Genomic DNA, 21259 nt, shown 5'->3' on the forward strand with positions numbered 1-21259 from the left:
AGATTAGCTTCTATCTGACCTTAGTATCAGTTTATTTGTAGACAAGCTTCAGAAGCATGCTGGACAGAGAGAAGGGATGTTACCTTGGGGCGTGGCAGGAAGCATCCGTCTCTTAGGCGACCTCCTTCCGTCTTGGTAGAGGGGTTGCTCGTCGTCGTTGTAGTAACTGTTGGGGTGATGGTAGCCTCTCGGCGTCTCGTACTCCGTGTCACTGTTCTGGTACCTGTCCACGTGTTCCATATAGGACCTCCTGGAAGGATAGGGTGTTGGGAGGTGAACTAGCAGCTTGAATTCCATTTTAATATGCTCGGGGGCCGCATCTGGCTCGGTGGCCGCTAGTTTGAGACCCCCTGCTCTAGCAGAAAGGAACACATGGTGAGGTACGGTATATACAATATATAGGATACATTTATTTCTCTGAGGTTGTAAGGGTGGAGTGTCAGGTTACTTTACCTGTCTCCTGACAACATGCTGTCGTCCTCGTAGAACTCCTCCCCGCTGTAGTACTCTCCCGAGTACCTGTCATCCTCAAACTCCTCCCGCCGGATGGTGGGAAGGCGGGCGTCTCCCCGGTGGGACCTGGTGGGAGGGGGTGAGGGGTCAGGGTTCAGAGATCAGAGGGGGGTGGTGGGCAGTGGAGGCTGGTGTCACTTTAAAATCGGAGGACAGGCTCATTGGAATGGAATGAATAGAATGGTACCGTTTCCAGCCATTACTATGAGCGATCCTCCCTTTACTGCGGGAGTTGTGGGGGAACAGGGCCATGCACTGTCATGCAGACGCAAACCTCCAGCCTCCAGGGGGCAGCGATGCAACAGAACTAGCGTCCTCCTCATCCACCCACCACCACAGCCTCATCAAGACAACAGGGACAGTAGAAGCTGTAGTAGACCAGCGGACGATGCATACAGTACCAAAGAGCAGCACTCAACGTTCACTTAACACTTATTTTTGTCGCTCAAAGGAAAACCACAGTTGCCTGTAATACGATTGTTTGAGAAGTCTTCAATCAGACGTATCAAAACTTGCGTACCCTTATCATCGTCCCCCATCTCAGCCGTGGGATAGCTCACCCAAATTACAAAATGACCTATTGGTTTATTTACCCTGCAAGCAGTCTATGGACAAGGGAAAACAACAATCCATGTTCTGGTTTTGTCCGTACACTTAGAAAAAAAGGGTTCCAAAAGGGTTATTCAGCTGTCCCCATAGGAGAACCCTTTAAGGCTCCAGATAGAACTCTTTTTGGTTCCAGGTAGAACTCTTTTGGGTTCAATGTAGAACCCTCTGTGGAAAGGGTTCTACATAGAACCCAAAAGGGTTCTACCTGGAACCAAAAAAGGGTTATTCAAAGGGTTCTCCCATGGGGACAGCCGAAGAGCACATTTTGGTTCTAGATAGCACCTTTTTTTTCAAAGTGCTTGCAGGATAAGGAAAAGCAATATTTAATTTTGTAATTTGGGTGAACAATCCCTTTAATGAAAGACATTTCTGAGGGCCTTCTATAGAGCGCCTGGTCGTTGCTGGCCTCAGGAAGTAGTCAGGGTTTAAGGGGAGCAAGGTAAGTTTCCATTCATATCCATGTGGTTTGAGCACCCAAGTTCCTCCTTCAAGGCAAAAGCACTTCACTTCACCTCTCTAAGCAGTGCCCTCCTTCCTAGCAGACACATGCATACAGCAAGATTGGTCTAGGCGCTAGGCAGTGTGCTGGCCAATCAGGCCTTTCCCTTCTCTTCATTAAACATCAGACTACTAGGACAAGGGATACTACTCCACAGATAGGTGGTGGTGCAGAAACAGGGAGATGGGATGACTGGCCAGCACTAATTTAGCAGGGATTAGGGTTGCAAAATTCCCAGTAATTTTCCCAAAACTCCCAGTTTTTCCGGAAATCCTGATTGGAGGATTCCCAGAATCCGGATTTCTGGAAAACCTGGGAATTGTGGGAAAGTTACCGGAATTTTGCAACCCTAATAGGGATGCAGTTAGTCACTTACTGGCCTCATAAAACATAATTCAAATGAAAAGTAACCCCTTGTTGTGGCGGACACATACTGCTCTAAACATACCTAGGAAAGTAACATACCTAACATAGGTCTCATAGTAGCGCCTTTTGTCCAAGAAAGCAGAGAGATGGTTGAGAGAAAGCATTTTGGTTAGGTAGGGAGAAAGGGAGGAGAGAACAGAGGGAAAAGGGACCCCATGAGTGGCATATATTTATCCTACAGTATATGAAGCATATACATGCATTCCTATATATGTATAAGTGAAGAAAGAAGACAGAGGGGTGACGTTTGTACCAATGTTGGGGGGGCAGTTTCATTTCAATTACAGGCAGTTCAGGAAATCATTTCCTGAATTCCTAAGAATTGAAATGGACTTTCAAACCAACCCTGGGGTGCTCCAGAGAGATGTATTGACTGATTGTGGGATGGGTTACCTGAATAAATATGAAGTGTGCTGTTGGTCAGTTATATGGAATGAGGATGCTGATAAGCATGTGATTGGTCAGTTTAAGGGAGGGTCTGAGAGGGTATGTGCTATAGGTCAGCGACAAGGGAAAGGTCTGATAAGGAGAGGCTAGGTCCTGCCTTTGGCAAATCTTTAATGATAGGTACACAGAATGGCCTTATGGCTAATGGTAGCTGCATGCTAACTCTCCATGCGAACTTATATCCCAGGTTTGTTATATTGTACAAAAACCCATAGTGTTGACATCATCATACACATTGAGACAGCTGTATGACTACGAGGGACTACGAGAGTCACTCAGGTGAATTGACAAGGGACGGAAGAGTTTAAAGGTTAGACATTATAGCTTCTAAATAGTGTGGCATTTGAAGTTTACACGAAGCTTCAAGCCACAGACGTTTCCCCATTTTCTCTTACTCTAACTAATCAATCCCAACACATGACGCGTCACCCATTTAATTTCTCGGCCAGAGAAAGAGATAGCTGATGGTCAGTGTGTGGTCACCTTTGTCCCTGCGGCGTGCCGCGAGGTGGCGGCTTGTCGAAGTCGGTGTAGTAGAGGCCACCGCGGTGTCCCGGGTAACCGTTGGCGGGGGGCGGAGTGTACTCATAGTAACGGTGGTGGTGTCCTCCTCCGTTGGGCAGACTGGACACGTTGGCGTTGTTCAGGTTGACGTTGGTGGACTTGGGCGACTTGCCGTACGAGGAGTTGTGGTGGTGGTGATTGGGGTGCGGGTGGGACATGACGTTGGCCCGGCAGAGACGCCCCACCGGCTGCTCCATGTGGGCATAGTGCGGAGGCGGCTGCACCTGCAGGGGCCGCTGGGTGGCGTTGGTCTGTTGCCCTGACGAGCGCCGGTGGTGGTCCCCGTTCACATGGTTGATGTGGTTACCGAACAGGCCACCATTGCGCTGTGGAGGAACACTCAGGGTCAAACGGTCAGGGACTACTTTCTGTTCAACACAGAGGATGAATACACAACGCTAGTGATGTGCAAACTGGGTTGACTTGTTGTGGTTGGTGATTTGTTTTCCTTTCAGAAATCATCGTATGGGCAGAAAATAAATTCAAAAGCTGGTTCGTGATATATGCGCGATGAAGGCCCTATAATTCCTTGTTTGGAACTGAAAAAAGAAAAACAGAAAAACTGCAAATGGTTTACTTCCTCTGAGAGGAACAGAGTACATAGTCCTGTCCCTACACCTACAGGTTTGATCCGTGCAACTTGTACGTCCAGTCCACCTTGGTGACTAATTGAGTTTATAGCTTTGTGATTTTGCTCGGTAAATGGAAAGTGCCATACAAATCAAATATAACATTATTACCACTGTGTGTATATCTGTGCGTGCCGTGTACAGTGCATCTACCTCCATTAAGGACATTGATGTGAGGCATAATACACTGCCATTACCATTATTCCAATATTCCATTTACCCAAACCAACACATTCCAGCAAGACAAAATACATATGCGTGCCATACACCCCCTCAGGCAGATAAATTGAATAAGTTACCCTATAAATCTCCTCGTCCTCCTCTGGAATAAAGTCTACTAGCTCCTCATCTTGCAGGTCACATGATATCGCTCGTCGAATTTCGGGCCCAATATCATGTAGCGTGCGAAGGCCAGCCTGTAACCATGACAATAGAGGGAGGGGCTAAGGGCTGGTAGGAAGGTTCTCGTTCAGGCAAAGAGGCTCTTCACACACACACACACACACACACACACACACACACACACAGCTGCCCTTTGCTGGCTCTCACGCAAAACCTGACGTCTACAGACGCCCATACTGGACAAAGCTAGACAGACTGTGAGAGATGAGAACATTTATAAGAGACAAACAAATGTGCTCCCCCTGAATATGCCTTGTCGTTAGTGTGTCTCCTATGACATTATCCTGAGTGTGTGGTTAAGTGGGAAATGTCAGATACACCTTTGTCTACGTGGACTACTAAAGCTAGTTACAATAGGCACATACTATAGTTTACTTCCTACAGGACCCGTTTCAATGAGGACAAAATATAGCTAGGAATATGAGGGACATTAGATAGAGAGGACTACCTGAATGATAAAACCTCACGGCTCGAAGCGAACGGTGATGGAAACAGAAGTAAGCTGCTTTGAGTGTGACCTTCATGAGTTGATGGGTGAGATACATGTTAAAACGCTGGATGACGATATAACGAGTGGACGGAGACGACCGTGTGCGTCCCAAATGGCACCCTATTCCCTACACAGCGCACTACTTTTAACCAGACGTAGTGCACTATATAGTGAATAGGGAACCATTTGCGATGCAAGCCAGACATACACGCATTACATTGTCAACGGTAACACTGAGACGGAGACACACGCCTCTGCGAAAGAGACAGACATTGATAAACACGTCCGTCATCACATAGACAGGATCATCGTGCACACCAATAGTTCTGATCATGAATGACCTGCTGAGTCATGAATCACAAAATTAGCACACTTGGTGGTATGCCACGCACTCAAAAAATGCATGCAGATTCTCACACACGTTTCGTCACACATATATTCTCAACAGTCATGTTGACCCAATCGCTCACACATGCACGCACGCACTAGGGCTGTGAACGTCTTGGAATTTTGGGGTTACGTAATTGGCCAGGTTACCTGACGTAACCGTTGGGGTGGGGAGTCCCCTCTACTTTTCTGAACAATTCGCAGAACGTCACCAACGCCGCAGCGGTTATTCTCCGTGGCGATATGTTGTTCAAATTGGTTATAGAGGATGCAGTAATGAGAGAAAAATAGTACTGGAAAAATAATATTCGAAAATGTTAGAATATAGGCTACGCATCCTATAGGATGAATCATGAAAGGAGCTTGGCTACAGTAGCCGGCGTTCAATTCGGTTGCGCCCCATTTAATACGGGAGGAAACGCAAAACTGGCACCTGTCCTCATGCCTCGCACATTTACTGACCCTGCAACAAGACACAGTTTTTTCTGATTGGGGCGATAAAGTCCAGACAGGCTAGGCCTATTTTAGGTAACTTTCCGAATGGCACACCCACCCACCTAAAAGGACTCATCAATCAAAGCCGCCTGCACTGCAGCGCATCTTACTCAAGAAACATAAGCAAATCACATTTGTCCTTTCTCAAAACCGTAATAAAAACCTTGCCTTAGATTCAAATCCTTTACGTAGGATATGAAAAAATAGTCTACATTATAGGATGATGCTAAATCAATGTAGCCAAACATATACATTTACGAGGAAAGTTTTAAGTAGGATATACACCGAGTGTACAAAACACTAAGAACGATGAACAGCATTATAACAGCAACTTATTCGGAGCAGTTTTTTAAAACTAATAGGCCGGTGCCTATTTGCTTGCTGAATCGCATGCGAAAAGAAGCTAAAATCGATAAATAAATAAATAATAAATAATTAACGTGTTCTGACAGGACGATATTTCGCAATTGGTGTGAACGGCGTCATAAACAAGACATTTCCTTTGTTTTTTAACTTCCTAATTATTCAGACAAAAATAACGGACTTGTTGAGAAATGGCCTTTACTGAAAATAGGCATTTTACAAGATTAAATCATGACAGGTGTGTTTGATTATTTTTAAAGAGATAGAGTCCAGACAGGCTACGTTAGGAATCTTTCTGAATGGACATATACTGTAGTCATTTAGAGCGAATCAGTGAACTCACACACGGCACACCCCAGTAAAAAGGACCCGTCAATCAAAGCCACCTGCATATGTCAGACACAAGAGCAAATATTTCTCCTTTCCTTAAAACAAAACCTAGGCCTACTTTAGGCTTTCCAAATGTCGACTATAAGATAATGAATTGTCAACGAAAGTGTGAAGGGGAGAGAGACAGCTATGCGATTGTATAAGGATGAAATTGACAATCACTCATTTATAAACAAATACAAGCAACATGTCCATAGCCTAGTTATCAGCTTTGATTAGTCTATAAATTAAGAAAAGATTCCATATCAAATTACACCATGCCAGGTTGGATTGGCGCATTGTCCATTTGACAGAACATTAGCGCATTATAGGCCTGAGACAGAACAACCTTATCGACCGCTGTTGAATAATTCACGAATAGTCAGACACATCCAACCTTTTTTGTAAAAGAAGACGTAGCCTATAAAGCTTCTAATCCCCCGGTCATTTAGTGGATTAGCTGGTTTAGCTGGTTGACCATCAAACGACAGCTGGTTGACCATCAAACGACAGTTGGAAAGAGATGTAGACAGTTTAATAGACAGACTAAGTTTGCAAAACAATTGCTTATAATCATTAGTAAACACTCCCGCTATTAGGTAAAGTTTATCTACATGAAAATAAAGTTAATCAAAGTTAAAATCTATTTAAAAAAAAGAAATGAATGTAGGCCTATTAAAACGGTTTTGAAGTTTTATTTTCATGGCAGTCTTCATCCATAACCATCAGTTACATGGTTATTAAATTACCGTCGCAGCCCTAGCACACGTACATGCACAGTCCCACAGTCTCTCTCGCACACACACAGACAGACAGACACAGACAGACAGACAGACAGACACACAGACAGACAGACACACACAGACACAGACAGACAGACAGACAGACAGACAGACAGACAGACAGACAGACAGACAGACAGACAGACAGACAGAGACAGACAGAGACAGACAGAGACAGACAGAGACAGACAGAGACAGACAGACAGACAGACAGACAGACAGACAGACAGACAGACAGACAGACAGACAGACAGACAGACAGACATACCAACACACACCCCAATACTCACCTGTAGAGCGATGGCTGTGTTGTTCTGGGAGGCGTGCACCCCCACCAGGCCCTCCTCTTTACGTTTCTTGAATTTCCTAAAGTAGTCCTGTATCAGGAAGGTGGCATAGAACTTCCCCACGGTTACCTCATCATCTAGGTGAACAGACCACACAAACGCTTCCTGTGTCAGACAGCAGGTCACTGCACAGCATCCTGGGAGATTGAGCCTGCCCATGTCCCTGCGCCAACTCCCTGACCATACCCCTCAAAAACCGGACCCTAACCAAAAGGATAACCTATAATAACCCTATGATGAGGCACTATATTCTTTAGATCACTATACTGTATTGGACTGTCATGCGCTATACTGCACCGGTAAATAAACTGGCACAGTGCCTTCAGGAAGTATTCTTCTAAAAGTTGGTTGTTGATCAGTGCTAGACAGCCATTTTCAAGTTTTGCCATAGATTTTCAAGCCAATTTAAGTCAAAACTGTAACTAGGCCACTTGGAAACAATCAATGTCATCTTGGTAAGCAACTCCAGTTTATATTTGGCCTTGTGTTTTAGGTTATTGTCCTGCTGAAATATGAATTTGTCTCCCAGTGCCTGTTGGAAAGCAGACTGAACCAGGTTTTCCTCTAGGATTTTGCCTGTGCTTAGCTCTATTCCATTTCTTTTTATCCTAAAAAAAATCCCTAGTTCTTGCCGATGACAAGGATACCCACAACATGATGCAGCCACCACCATGCTATGAAGAGTGGTACTTAGTGATGTGTTGTGTTGGATTTGCCCCAAACATAACACTTTGTATTCAGGACATAAAGTTGATTGCTTTGCCACATTTTTGTAGTTTTACTTTAGTGCCTTTTTGCAAACAGGACGCATGTTTTGGAATATTTATGTTCTGTACAGGCTTCCTTCTTTTTACTCTGTCGATTAGGTTAGTATTGTGGAGCAACTCCAATGTTGTTGATCCATCCTGTTTTCTCCAATCACAGTCATTCAACTCTGTAACTGTTTTAAAGTCACCATTGGTCTCATGGTGAAATCTCTGAGTAGTTTCCTTCCTCTCCGGCAACTGAGTTAAGCAGGACACCTGTATCTTTGCAGTGACTGGGTCTATTGATACACCATCCAACTTCACCATGCTCAAAGGGATATTCAATGTCTGCTTTTTTTTTACCCATCTACCAATAGGGGCCCTTCTTTGCAAGGCATTGGAAAACCTCCCTGGTCTTTGTGGTTGAATCTGTATTGGAAATTCACTGCTTGACTGAAGGACCTTACAGATAATTGTATTTGCAGGGTACAGAGATGAGGTAGTCATTCAAAAATCATGTTGAACACTATTATTGCACACAGAGTCCATGCAAATTATTATGTGACTTGTTAAGCATTTTGACTCCTGAACTTATTTCAGCTTTTCATTTTTCCTTATTTTGTAAACATTTCTAAAAACATAATTGTGTGTGGGCCAGTGACACACCATCTAAATTGAATCCATGTTAAATTCAGGCTGTAACAACAAAACGTGGAAAAAGTCAAGGTGTGAATACTTCCTGAAGGCATTGTATGTCATATTAGCTGTCATTCCACCAATTTGGTGCCTTTGGGAAGTGTAACTTGGTAAAAAAAAAAACTTTTGGTTTCACCTAATTTTAACATTCTGTCATAAAAAGCACACCCATCTGGATGGTGTATATACCATACCTCAAGATGCATCACATGGATGGCCAATCCTCTCTGTAGGTCAAAGACCACAATCCCTCAATAATAACTCAATAATGTAATCTAGATCCTCAACTACGTCTTTCAGTCCTGGGGACATAGCTTGGTTAGAAGAGGCAACACAAGTTCCATGCCACCACCCTAAAACAGAACCGGTATACCTCACAGGTACACCTCAAATAGAACTAATCCCAAAACCGTAGCTGAACTATGGTTCGATACTAGTTCGGTTCTGGGCATCCCATAGAGATCCCATAATCCCTTTGAATTATAGGATCTCTATTGGGCCTCCTGGCCACTTCTGAACTATCACTTGTATCAATAATCTCCTGTCCAATCTAGGTAGGCAGCCAGAGGAGAGAGAGGCCACAGGCAGGGTCAGAGGTACAGGACCCTTACAGCCCATTGGTTCAAACCTCTAAGATCCTTTCAAAGACTGCAGGTTTAAATAGCACACATTTGTAGGGACTATTATGAGATTATGGCATGTCATTTAGACAGAGTTAACGCTCTAAGCTATTTTTTGTTGTTGTTGTAATTTTACCCAATTTTTACCCCAACTTCGTGATATCTAATTGGTGACTACGACCTTGTCTCATCGCAGCAACTTTCCAATGGGCTCTGGAGAGGCTAAGGTCCAAACACGAGTCATCCGAAACATGACCCGCCAAGCCTACACTGCTTCTTAACACACTGCTCAATCAACCTGCAAGTCAGCCGTGCCAATGCCTCGGAGGAAACACCGTTTGACTGACGACCGGAGTCAGCTTGCGGGCTCCTGGCCCGCCACAAGGAGCCGCTAGAGCACGACGAGCCAAGGAAAACCCCCGGCCAAACCTAACCTGCTTGGGCCAATTGAGGGCCTGCCCTACGGGGCTACAGGTCACATCTGGCTGTGACCCAGCCTGGGATCGAACCCCAGGCTGTAGTGGCGCCTCAGCACTCGGCAGGCCTAAGCTGTTTTTGTCATGTCGACCTATGAAACGGCAAAAGAAAGAGCCAGCCAGAGGAATGTAGTCAAGCAGTTAAGATCCACTCCAGCAGAGGGATTCGGGCTGTTAAGGAACCCAACCCAATACACAGTTCGACTCTACTGAGCACATGCAAGCAAGCAGAGCTAGGCATACGCGCGAGTAGGCTAGCGCTGGTGTGGATTTGTGTGCGAGCGCGTGGAGCAACGTGGAAAAGGGTGTAGACGGAAGATGTTTGCGAGTATATGAACGCGTGCATTTACAGTGCAGTATTGCGTGCGCGTGAGAGAGAATGATTCTGAAGAAGGGGTCACTTTTAAACAAGCATGTCGGGGACAGAGATCGGAGAGGAGAGGCAACACTAGTTCCATGCCACCACCCTAAAACAGAACTGCTTCAGAATATTCTGAAGTTCTTAACAGTCGTTTTTTTTTTGGGGGGGGGGGGGGGGGGGGGGTTGATAGACACAGATATAGAGCGAAGGTACTGAAGCTGTTGGAAAAGCTCGAGCGGAGCGAGAGAGAGAGACATAAGGAGAGGGAGAGAGAGAGGGAGAGAAAGAGAGTTTAGTAGGAGAGATACAGCATGCACTGAGAGACAGTCAGTGGTCTACCACTATGAGGCCATGCAAGCCCAAAGCCTGGCGCACAGTCACAGTCACAGTAACAGCCACAGTCACAGGCACAGTCACAGTCACAGTCACAGTCAAAGTCACAGTCACCCTGGAATCTCCAGTGGTATCCAGAACAGGTGGAAGGAGTGGAGATAAACAATGCACACAGATCAAAAACACACTGCGGAGAACACGAGAGCAGAAAACAGCAGGACCAAGCTGGAATCATGAGTTCGAGAGTGTTTGTGAGGGTGAGCGAGTGTGTGTAGGCTATTTGTGTGTGAGAGAGGGACATTGTTGATATTCGAGAGTTCATACTTGTAGATGTATGCAAGTGGGAAGGTGGAACGTGTGTGTAATATGTGATATTATGTGATGTTGCGCTGGAATGTGTGTATGTGTGTATTGCTACCAGGATCTCAGGTGTGTGTGTGAGTGTGTAATGCCGGGGATGTTATTTCTACTGAGATGTATTGCTGTAGCAGCCTGGGGGAGGGGAGGGGTGTGATATAACTGACCACCAGCAGGGGGCACCACTTGATCCAGCAGTTTCATGCTGGTCCTCTTCCAGATCTTCTTGATGACGGCTCTCAGCTCCTCGTTGGCCTGCTCCAGATTACCTACAGCACGGGTACACACCACACACGGCCTATCACTATCAACACAAACTAAACAGCTGGTGCTGTTGTGGGGGGGGGGGATGTCTCCTACCGTCTGTTTTGATCTTCAGGGCGGTGCGTACTAACGCAAACAGCGTCGCATTGAACATGACGGTGCCGTCGCTGTTTAGAGGCATGTTCATGGCCACCAGTCTCTGAGAGGGAAAGAGGGTTACTATACGTACGCTGTGTATAGGGTTGAACACATGCCAGATCAATTAGAGGGGGAGGAAGAGATACAGAGACAAAGTGAGAGAGAGATAGCGGAGAGAGAAAGAGAGAGAGAGAGATGGCAGAGAAAGAGATGGCATAGAGAGAAAGAGAGAGAGATGGCATAGAGAGAAAGAGAGAGAGATAGCAAAGAGAGAAAGAGAGAGAGATGGCATAGAGAGAAAGAGAGAGAGATAGCAGAGAGAGAGAAAGAGAGAGAGAGAGATAGCAGAGAGACGGTTACCTTGCAGGCCACTCTATGAGGGCAGAGTTTGCCGAAGCCCAGTGGAGGCTGGATGCGTCGGAGCAGAGTGACCACGTCCAGATGTTTAATCCTGCCCCTGTGTCAGAGAGAGAGAGAGAGAGAGAGAGAGAGAGAGAGAGAGAGAGAGAGAGAGAGAGAGAGAGAGAGAGAGAGAGAGAGAGAGAGAGAGAGAGAGAGACATACATTCAGACAACTGCAACAGGCAGACATAATCTCAAACATAATACAGTCAAATATATCCACTCAATACACCGGGGATGTTCAGTTCTGGTCCTGGAGGGCCGAAACACTTCTGGTTTTGGTGTCTACCTGGTAGTTAATTGCCCTCACCTGGTGTCCCAGGTCTAAAACAGTCCCTGCTTAAAAGGAGAGGATGAAAATCAGAAGCGTTCCGGCCCTCCGGGACCGACATTGAACAGTCCTGAAATAGACACACACAACACACTTACTTGGCCTCTGGGTCGTACTCAGACCAGATCCTCTTGAACTCGTCCAAGTGGTGAGGACCCAGGATGGACCAATCGCGAGTAAGGTAGTCAAAGTTGTCCATGATGACCGCCACAAACAAATTGATAATCTAGCGCAACAGAACAAACAGGATCAGAACAGGATAGCGACGGACTGTGTCTACATCCGCAGTCTGTGTGAGCGTACGTGTGGAAATGTACGTGTGTGTGTGTGTGTATGTATGCTGCGTGGATATGTATTCCGTGTCTGTTTGTGTGTGTGTGTGCTGTGTGTATACGTGTGTATAGAGTATATGCTGTGTGTATACTTGTGTATAGAGTATATGCTGTGTGTATACGTGTGTATAAAGTATATGCTGTGTGTATACGTGTGTATAGAGTATATGCTGTGTGTATACGTGTGTATAAAGTATATGCTGTGTGTATACGTGTGTATAAAGTATACGCTGTGTGTATAAGTGTATTTATGCACCAGGAAGGCACAGAGCATGTAGAAGCTGATGAAGTAGATGTAGGCGAAGCTGGCGCCACAGGTCATCTCCTCCCCAGGGTTGTAGTCCGACTCTGGGTCACACAGCTTTCCCGAAATACACGACAACATGATCTCCTGCCACGCCTCGCCCGTGGCACACCTGGGACAGAAACATGACTCGTCAGATACCTCAGCGTAACCTTCAAGGCAACCTACTCCCAAGCATGTTACGTCATCGACGTATCTCCTCGCGCCGCGCTACACCTGGGACAAAAACGTGACTCGTCACGTCGAATGAGTCAGCATAACCGTAACCTATCCACAACCCATCCATAACCTTTGCACAACCACATCTCCTGATGAAGGCCTAAAGACCAAAATGTTGTTAATAAAGTACATTGATTGCAGATTCTCTTTTACCTTTAGCTGGACATGTTCTAATCGCTACATATCCGACCTACAACGTCTGCGTGAACTCTGACCCTGTAACCCCCCCCCCCCCCCCCCCCCCCCCCGACCGCCACAGACCTGAAGAGCAGCAACACGGCCTGAGGGAAGGTCTGGAAGTTGTTGTTCCGGTTGATGTGGGTGCCGTCCACCATGGCTATCTTCCCAAACACCTGAAACAAACAGTATAGATAGACAAGGACAAGGGTTCGTTTTCATACTGCGTGAGGAATAGGGCTGCGTTCAGAAGGGCATGCAATGGAAACCGTTTTTTAAACCTTTTGCAAAAGAAACTGAAAATGAGCGTTTCTTCAATGAACACGCCCAGGTAGTCTCTTCTGAATTCAATCAGGTTTTTTTTTCGCCGTTTGGCACCTTATGAACATGACCCAGGTGTACTGCTGCTCCTTATGAAGAGGTTTAGTGGGGCTGTTGCTGTGAGACTGACTGGAGGATTAAGCTGGTTTGGGGGCGAATGGTTTAGTCGCAAATAGCTGTTTCAGTGACTCACCTGCATGCCAATGACTGCATAGATGAAGAAGAGCATGGCGATCAGAAGGGCAACATATGGCAGAGCCTGGAGAGTGAGAGACAGACAGAGACAGAGACAGAGACAGAGACGGAGACAGAGACAGAGACAGAGACAGAGAGAGAGAGAAACGAGCGAGAGAGGGATAGAGAGAGAAAGAGAGGGCAGAGAAAGAGAGAGGAGCGAGAGAGAGAGAGAGGAGCGAAAGAGGGATAGAGAGAGAAAGAGGTCAGCAAAAGAGAGAGGAGCGAGAGAGAGAGAGAGAGAGAAAGAGAGAGAGAGGGATGAGCGAGAGAGGGATAGAGAGAAAGAGAGGGCAGAGAAAGAGAGAGAGAGAGGAGCGAGAGAGAGAGAGGGCAGAGAAAGAGGGAGAAAAAGAGAGAGAGAGAGGAGTGAGAGGGATAGAGAGAGAAAGAGAGGGAAGAGAAAGAGAGGGAGAGAGGAGCGAGAGAGGGATAGAGAAAGAGGTCAGAGAGAGAAAGAGAGAGAGATAGAGAGAGAAAGAGAGGGCAGGGAAAGAGATAGAGGGTGAACAAGGGACCAGAGTTAGTTCAGTGCATTAACAGCCTGGTAAATGAGTGATGAGTTATCAGGGGCGTGGTCACCTGGAAAGACTTGATGAAGGTCCACAGGAGGGTGCGGATCCCCTCCCCTCTGCTCAGCAGTTTGACCAATCGCATGACTCGGAAGAGGCGGAAGAAGGTGATGGAGATGCGAGCGTTGTCCTCCGTGTTCTGTAGGGGGCGGAGGCAGCGTCAGAGGACCGGAGTGTGTGTGTGTGAGTGAGTGTGTACACAGGGAACCTGGCTGTGCTTCAATGCCATGGACAAGCACTTAACAGTACTCAGCGTACTACACGCAGGTAGACTTAGTCCAATGGCGATCCTAAAGGTCTACTGAGGCTGAGATGTGAGATACATACGAGCTGATTCAGCGTACCGCATCTTGACATCGCCTAAAATCTCTCCGTGAACCTGTGACTTTTGAGACAACCGAGGGTTGCTCGAGGGATGGGGACTACGTGACGTAGGTAACATGAACTAATCCTCGATCAACTGGAACAAGTTAACTACGGAACTACAGATCAGTCTAGGAAAGAGGATTAAAAGAGGCTTTAGAAGTCCCCAGTATATTTCACATTCCTTTAAGTATTCCCGGTAGGGACATCAAGACACTTCCTCTCAAAACCAGGCGAATCCCGGACTTGTTGCATGTAGAAGGGCAGTTTTTTTTTCCAACTCTCTCCTCGGCGACCACCAGCCACTTCACACATCTGTTCTATCACGGAGGAGAGGTTGGGAAAACCCAGTACAACCTGACTGACAGGAGTTTAAAGTGACAGGGTGGGAGTAGTAGTCCCCTACGCAGGACGGCTGAAGCTGACATGCATCTGCATCTACGGGGCTGGTCGTGAAGCTCTACCAGGAGCCCTGCTACAGTACAGCCCTACAGGGGAGGAGAGGGACAGGACCGCATGCCGTAGGGAGAGAAAACCTTGCCATAACTCGACTGGACACATCAGCACAAGCATGGTAACCCCCCGGTCCAGAGTCACTGCATGCGGAGTCACAGTGGGTACCCCCCCCCCCCCCCCCCCCCCCCCACCCGTGAGGTCAGCCAGGAGGAGTCAAATGTCATAGCAGAGGTCATGACCCCAACCCCAGGTGTCATCCACGGTTCGCCGCCCCACGCAGGGGCCACATGGCACGGCGGAGACCATGCGGCGGTGTCAGCGCTACAAACGTGAGGAGGAGCGGAGAGAACCCGCCCTCGCCATGGGGGATGCACACCGCCACGTTTGAGTGATCGACACACTCTCCTTCAAAAAACAACATGCCCAAACGAAAACGGGGATATGAAGAGCAAAAAAGCCAAAGCAAACTGACTCAAACCAACAGAAAATACAACCAAAAAGAACTGTCAAAACCGCAAACAAAACTGTTCTCAGAAATGAAAAGCAAACTTTTTAATTGTATAAATTAAAAAGGCGAGGTTATACAAGAGGCCATGTAGAGGATTAGAGGAGGTTACATAGATAGAAGACAAAAGAAATAAACAAGCAAATCAACATAAACCAATGAAAACCCAGAGAAGAGCGGGCAAGGCCCTGATTGGGGGGAAGAGCATCTTACCCCCGACTCATCCACCTGAGGAGCCTCCGTTGGCTTTAAAAATCAAAGACCTGTGTTAATGACTCGCACAACGTTATCACAACGTTATCACAGCGTTATCCCTTACACTTGCACACTTGATCGCAACGTCATCAACATGTTTAAGACGTACGCACCCTTAAACACTCACACTTAACCACATATACCATCACACTTAAAAAACGGACGTTGCGTTGGAGACCGACACACACCATTGTCTCGACACTTGAGGCTTAAGTAACACTGAAAGACCGGACTCACGCACACCTAAATCACAACCCCTATGTAACATAACGCTAAGGACACAACGAACAGAAACTCAGCGCTTTAAACGTTTAAGACTGTCAGACAACATACAGTTCGGCTTAACAACTTCTACGTGGTGCTTACGTTGCATTTAAGACCGGCATACAACATGAAGGCGGTGTAACACGTGAGGTAACGTTTAAGACTGAACCACGACTTCCTCACTCACTGTGTGATGGTAACATGTGTTCTTAGCTTGTGGCTGGACACATGGATCACGTTGGAACAATGTTTATGAAACAACATTTGACTGACGCTGATTATTATTATGACGCTTATGGGTAGGACGGTTCCAAACGTAACGTTAACCCCGACTATAACAGCGTTGCTATAGCGACTGTCACACAACCCATATATAACCCATTCCTATCAGTCAACAGGTCATACTACTAGTGCTTCTGTAACTATGGTAACCAATAAACAACCTTTCCTCCACTCATGTAATATCACGATTGGCTTTTGGCTTGTCATCAGTATATGATTCAGAACTCATTCAGAATTTGTACTTCAACCTTTCCAGTATGTCACTTAAGGAATACTGTTTTTGGGACTGTGTTAACATTGGACTAATGAAAAAATGAGCAAAATATCGTTTTTGAGTGGATTTTTCCTTTAAGGCTGAAAATCATCGATCTTACGCTAACTCACACTCTCCGTTTCTCCCGCCCACAAATCCACACGAACGCGCGGCACACAAATCCACACAAACACACCCCACCGACACACATTTAGTAAAACATCACACACAAAGTTAGTCATATTGTATTAGTCAAAACGCTTTAAAATGCAGCTGTCAACACCTATATGGGAAAACAGTATATTCCTCATCAAAACACCGCTGTGAAAACTGAGAGAAATGTGAGAGAAACTGTGAACCACTGTACGCTTTCAGGTGTATGACTTCACAGCAACAGTACAGGAACAACACTGAGTGATGTCATCAACAGGGGGACAGTAAGAGTAGAGTAACTCCAGTCAGACACGGCTTCAGGTCATCCATCTCCCGCAGTGGCTCACACTGAACAACAGGAACGTTACGGGGTGCCGGAACGAGCAAAGCGTCACAACACGTGGAATAATAACGCTTGGGGAGGTTCTCTAGGTAATCCTGGCCAACCTGCAGCGTTTGACGGAGCGTGCGTTCGGCATTGCCACCTCGCCGCAGACAAGCGCCGCACATGTACACGCGAGACAAGTTTCGATGATGAGGAGGAGCCGTCAGTGATATCTGTCAGCGTCGCACGCAGCAAAACCCCCCATGCGAGTCAACAGTCAGTGCCCTGCATCAGAGTCGCCGCTAGAGGACGCTCTCACGGTCCAGTGCGGAGAGAGTAAAAGAGATCAAGGGAGAGAGAGAGAAGAGGGGGAGAGGAAAAGGGGAGAGAGAGAGGGGGGGAGAGAGGAGGGAGAGAGAGAGGGTTCGGGGGTAGGGAAAGAGGGAGGGAGCAAGAGAAAGAAAGTGAGAGAAGCAGAATAGTTGGAGGAAGAGAGCGGTGAGAGATCAAGTGACAGAGAAGTACAGAGAGAACGAGAGAGAGAGAGAGATGTCATGCACCTGACTGAAGGCTACACACCTGGACCTGCTCTACAACGTGAGCTCCGTTGGGAGCTTTAAGAGCTTCACTACTGTGTTTCTACTTTTGACCCTGGTCGAACTTTGATATTGATTGCGCTGCTTTAATTGTGTTCCTAAGCAGAAGCAGACCTTACTTCTGCTTAGGAAGAACACGCTGCAGAAAGAAATAGAATGTAAAAGTCAATCCAATATTAAATCGCCACTGTCTGTACATTCTATTTCATTCTATTTCTATGTTGCAGCATTGTGCCGGGTGAACAACATGCCCTAGCTGTGCTCTGAGCTCCAGGGCCATTCTGTCTGGAGGGGAAAATAGACAAGGAAGGTGTGGCGAGAGAGAAGGGTCAAACTTCACAAAGGGTCACAAAAGGTCAGTGAGCAGGCGGACTGACCGGTGCGGGGCCCATCGCCATTTGTGTGTGAGGGAGGGAGGGGGAGGGGGGGGGGGGCATGGGGAGGACGCTAGGGGGACGGGGTGAACACCTGACACTTTCCCAGCATGCATCAGGAGAGGAGGTACACAGCCCACAGTGATTGGGTAACAACAATCAGGCCACACGTGAAATGGGCAGCTATAGTATAGCCATGCGTGGACATAGATCCTAGAACAGAAGTTAAAACAGCCCAACTGAATGGAGTGTCTATCCGTCTATCTGTGAAAGACAGTGAGGCAGAATGGCAGCATGCAAACCAACAGCCAATGGGAGATGGAAATGGGCTCACACACACACACACACACACACACACACACACACACACACACACACACACACACACACACACACACACACACACACACACACACACACACACACACACACACACACACACACACACACAATATGTATGTTAAACACAGAAAACACACACCAGCTCTCACACAGAGTCATGCACTAACACATTCATATCCACATCAAACAGGAACACAGTCACTGACACACTGACATATGGTGACTCCAGAGAAACAGCACTGAAAGTAGAGCACTAAGAGAGAGAGAGAGAGAGAGAGTGTGACAGAGCGAGACAGAGAGAGTGCGAGTGAGAGAGAGAGCGAGACAGAGAGAGAGAGTGCGAGTGAGAGCGAGACAGAGAGACAGAGAGAGAGAGAGAGAAAGAGAGATTGAGTGAGAGATTTTTTTTTTTTTTGCCCAAACTGACAAAACGTTCGATGACTCATTTGGAGTTTCGTAATCCATTATCAGTGTGAAGGGATTCGCGAAGACAAAGTTGTTTACGAAACAGATTAACACGCAAAAAGGGATGAGTTGGATCCTTGCCATACTAGCCTCTACAAGTTTCTATGGAAACAGAACGAACAAGAGCTCAAGGGTTAGACGACCAAGCGGATACAACAAGCGACATCGCACGGCTCGTAACCCATCTACAGATCGCCATGGTTACAGCGTGTGGGACACCTCTGTTGGGAAACGTCCGGGTGCACCGAGGCATCGTAACACTCGCTTCAACAATCAAACAATCAAACATGTCACCACGTCGTACCATACCACGCATTAGGAATGCATTGCACACGGCCTGAGTGTCAGAATAAACAGAAGCTGCTGTACAATGGAGGTCAGGGGGTTCATTTTAATAGCGACAGTACATGTTTTTACCAGACAGGAGAGACAATACAAGAATTACAAGAAGACTGAAGCCGTACAGAGGAAGCCAATAGAACCACTAGCAGACTGAAAACCAATAGAGTATATATTGCCAAACAGAATATCAGTTGAGACACATAAACAGTACATTTCCTAATATAGCGATCTGAATCAGTTTCACGCCAAGTATGAAGTGATGAGCAGCAGCAGTGTAGTACCAACTAGCTAACATAGGGGGCACCGTGGGCCTAATGTAAAATAATATAGAATCCACGAGGGGAGAGGGAGACTGACATGAGGAAGACGCTGGGATTTACTCTCTCGGTCTAATGTTCACCCGACGTAAATCTAAGCGTCTTCCTCAACCCCAGGACACTCGTAGGAATAATACTGGTGCTACTGGCACTCTGGCTTCATTGTAAGGCTTCAGTTTCACAGAAGAGGCAGAAAAGGTAGTACTTACATTCACTTCAGTGATAGCAATATCAACGACGCTACCAACTACAATTAAGGCATCAAACGTGTTCCACGCATCAGTGAAATAGTGCTGTTACGGCGGGCCACAACACACAAGGGGATGAGAGGGGGGTGAGGAATTTGAGAGAGAGAGGAGAGAGGAGAGGAGTACAGTGTGTGGATAGGAGCATGTACGGGAGGCAGCAGGGAGGGCCAGAGAAGGAGAGAAGACAGACAAAGAGAAAAAGAAGCCATCAAGACCTGAATAATCAATACCAGAGAGAGAGTTACCGACAGAGGCCCTTTGGTAGCAGAGGAGCTGAAGTCAGCAGAAACAGCAGCCCGTATAACCTAAGGCCAGGGGTGTATTCAGTGAGGCGAAACATCCAGAACGTTCCCTTTCCCTTTAGAAAATGTTACATTACAATGAACTCCTCTACCCGACAGACGATCACAGCTGTTCAAGCTGTTCACAGCTGTTCAGACGATCAATGAATTTATACAGTGTTTACAGTCATTACCCAAATTGTTTGGCACCCCTTGGTAAAGATGAGCGTACGGAAAATATGAAAAGAGATCTCTTTGGCGACGAAAGAAGGATGCATAGAAAAGAACCTCATACCTACTGTCAGATATTGTGGTGGATCTTTGATGTTATGGGGATATTTTGCTTCCACTGGTCCTGGGGCCCTTGTTAAGGGCAACGGGAGCATGAACTTTACCAAGTACCAGGACATTTTAGCCAAATACCTGGTTGCCTCTGCCAGGAGGCTGGATCTTCCAACAAGACAATAACCCGAGGCACACATCAAAATCCACAAAGAAATTGTTAATTGACCACAAAACCTTGCGTTTCAGGCCACGGTATTAGGGCAAAAAGGCCTTATGAGATATGTAATGTATCGTCATAAAGAATTATAAAGATAACATTCGCCTAGGAACTCACTTGGCGAAGGCCACAGGACTGAAAATGAACACATTCAATGTATCTGTTACTAGCAAATGCAGTCGTGGGTGGTGACTCCACAATTCAGCGGAAAAGGCAAGGCAAAGGAAGGATTATATTGTAGGCGTCGCTTAGTGGGGGCGTTACTCAAAATCTGGACCGCCCACAGGGTCACAGTGACTCTATTGGTTTGAGTAATGACTCCTCAAAAGTTTTGAGTCGTGTTTACAGTTTACAGTGTAGGCGGGGGGTTAAGTGGTGAGGTTTAATACGAAAATACTGTATTACCTTAACTAGTACGGAGCTACTGGCGTCAGTTCAGTTACTTTCAAACGATATCTGCATGTTAAGTGCATCTACTCCAATCTAGGACTGTATTGTCAACGACTGGGTGTAACACAAATGTGTATGTGATCTATAAATGTTACTGTGATAGAAAGTTAGGTAGGCCACTTGTTAGTGTTTCAGAGACATGCTCTAGTAGGTGACAGTCACACACAGAGAGAGAGAGGGAGAAAAAGAAAGAAAGAAAAAGAGAGAGGGAGAGAGAGAGAAAAAAAGAGAAAGAGAGAGAGAGAGCGAAAGAGAAAGAGAGAGCGAGAGCGAGAGCGAGAG

At 46.5% G+C, this 21259-nt stretch overlaps 1 protein-coding gene across 1 annotated transcript in view; it reads right to left on the reverse strand.

Annotated features, from left to right (window-relative positions):
* Positions 1 to 21259, reverse strand: part of LOC120063162 (voltage-dependent L-type calcium channel subunit alpha-1D-like) — a 101353-nt gene that overhangs the window by 5449 nt on the left and 74645 nt on the right. The window contains exons 28-43 of the mRNA XM_039013365.1: positions 19706 to 19789; positions 15742 to 15774; positions 14215 to 14343; positions 13592 to 13657; positions 13162 to 13253; positions 12634 to 12793; positions 12144 to 12271; positions 11674 to 11770; positions 11272 to 11374; positions 11079 to 11180; positions 7266 to 7399; positions 3987 to 4103; positions 2978 to 3384; positions 2087 to 2110; positions 454 to 579; positions 84 to 223 (exon numbers count right to left, since the gene is read on the reverse strand). Of these exons, the coding sequence (XP_038869293.1) occupies positions 84 to 223; positions 454 to 579; positions 2087 to 2110; positions 2978 to 3384; positions 3987 to 4103; positions 7266 to 7399; positions 11079 to 11180; positions 11272 to 11374; positions 11674 to 11770; positions 12144 to 12271; positions 12634 to 12793; positions 13162 to 13253; positions 13592 to 13657; positions 14215 to 14343; positions 15742 to 15774; positions 19706 to 19789 (1942 nt within the window). The remainder of the gene's footprint in view (positions 1 to 83; positions 224 to 453; positions 580 to 2086; positions 2111 to 2977; positions 3385 to 3986; positions 4104 to 7265; positions 7400 to 11078; positions 11181 to 11271; positions 11375 to 11673; positions 11771 to 12143; positions 12272 to 12633; positions 12794 to 13161; positions 13254 to 13591; positions 13658 to 14214; positions 14344 to 15741; positions 15775 to 19705; positions 19790 to 21259) is intronic.

This window comes from Salvelinus namaycush, chromosome 2 (assembly GCF_016432855.1).
Source record: "Salvelinus namaycush isolate Seneca chromosome 2, SaNama_1.0, whole genome shotgun sequence".
Taxonomy (NCBI): domain Eukaryota; kingdom Metazoa; phylum Chordata; class Actinopteri; order Salmoniformes; family Salmonidae; genus Salvelinus; species Salvelinus namaycush.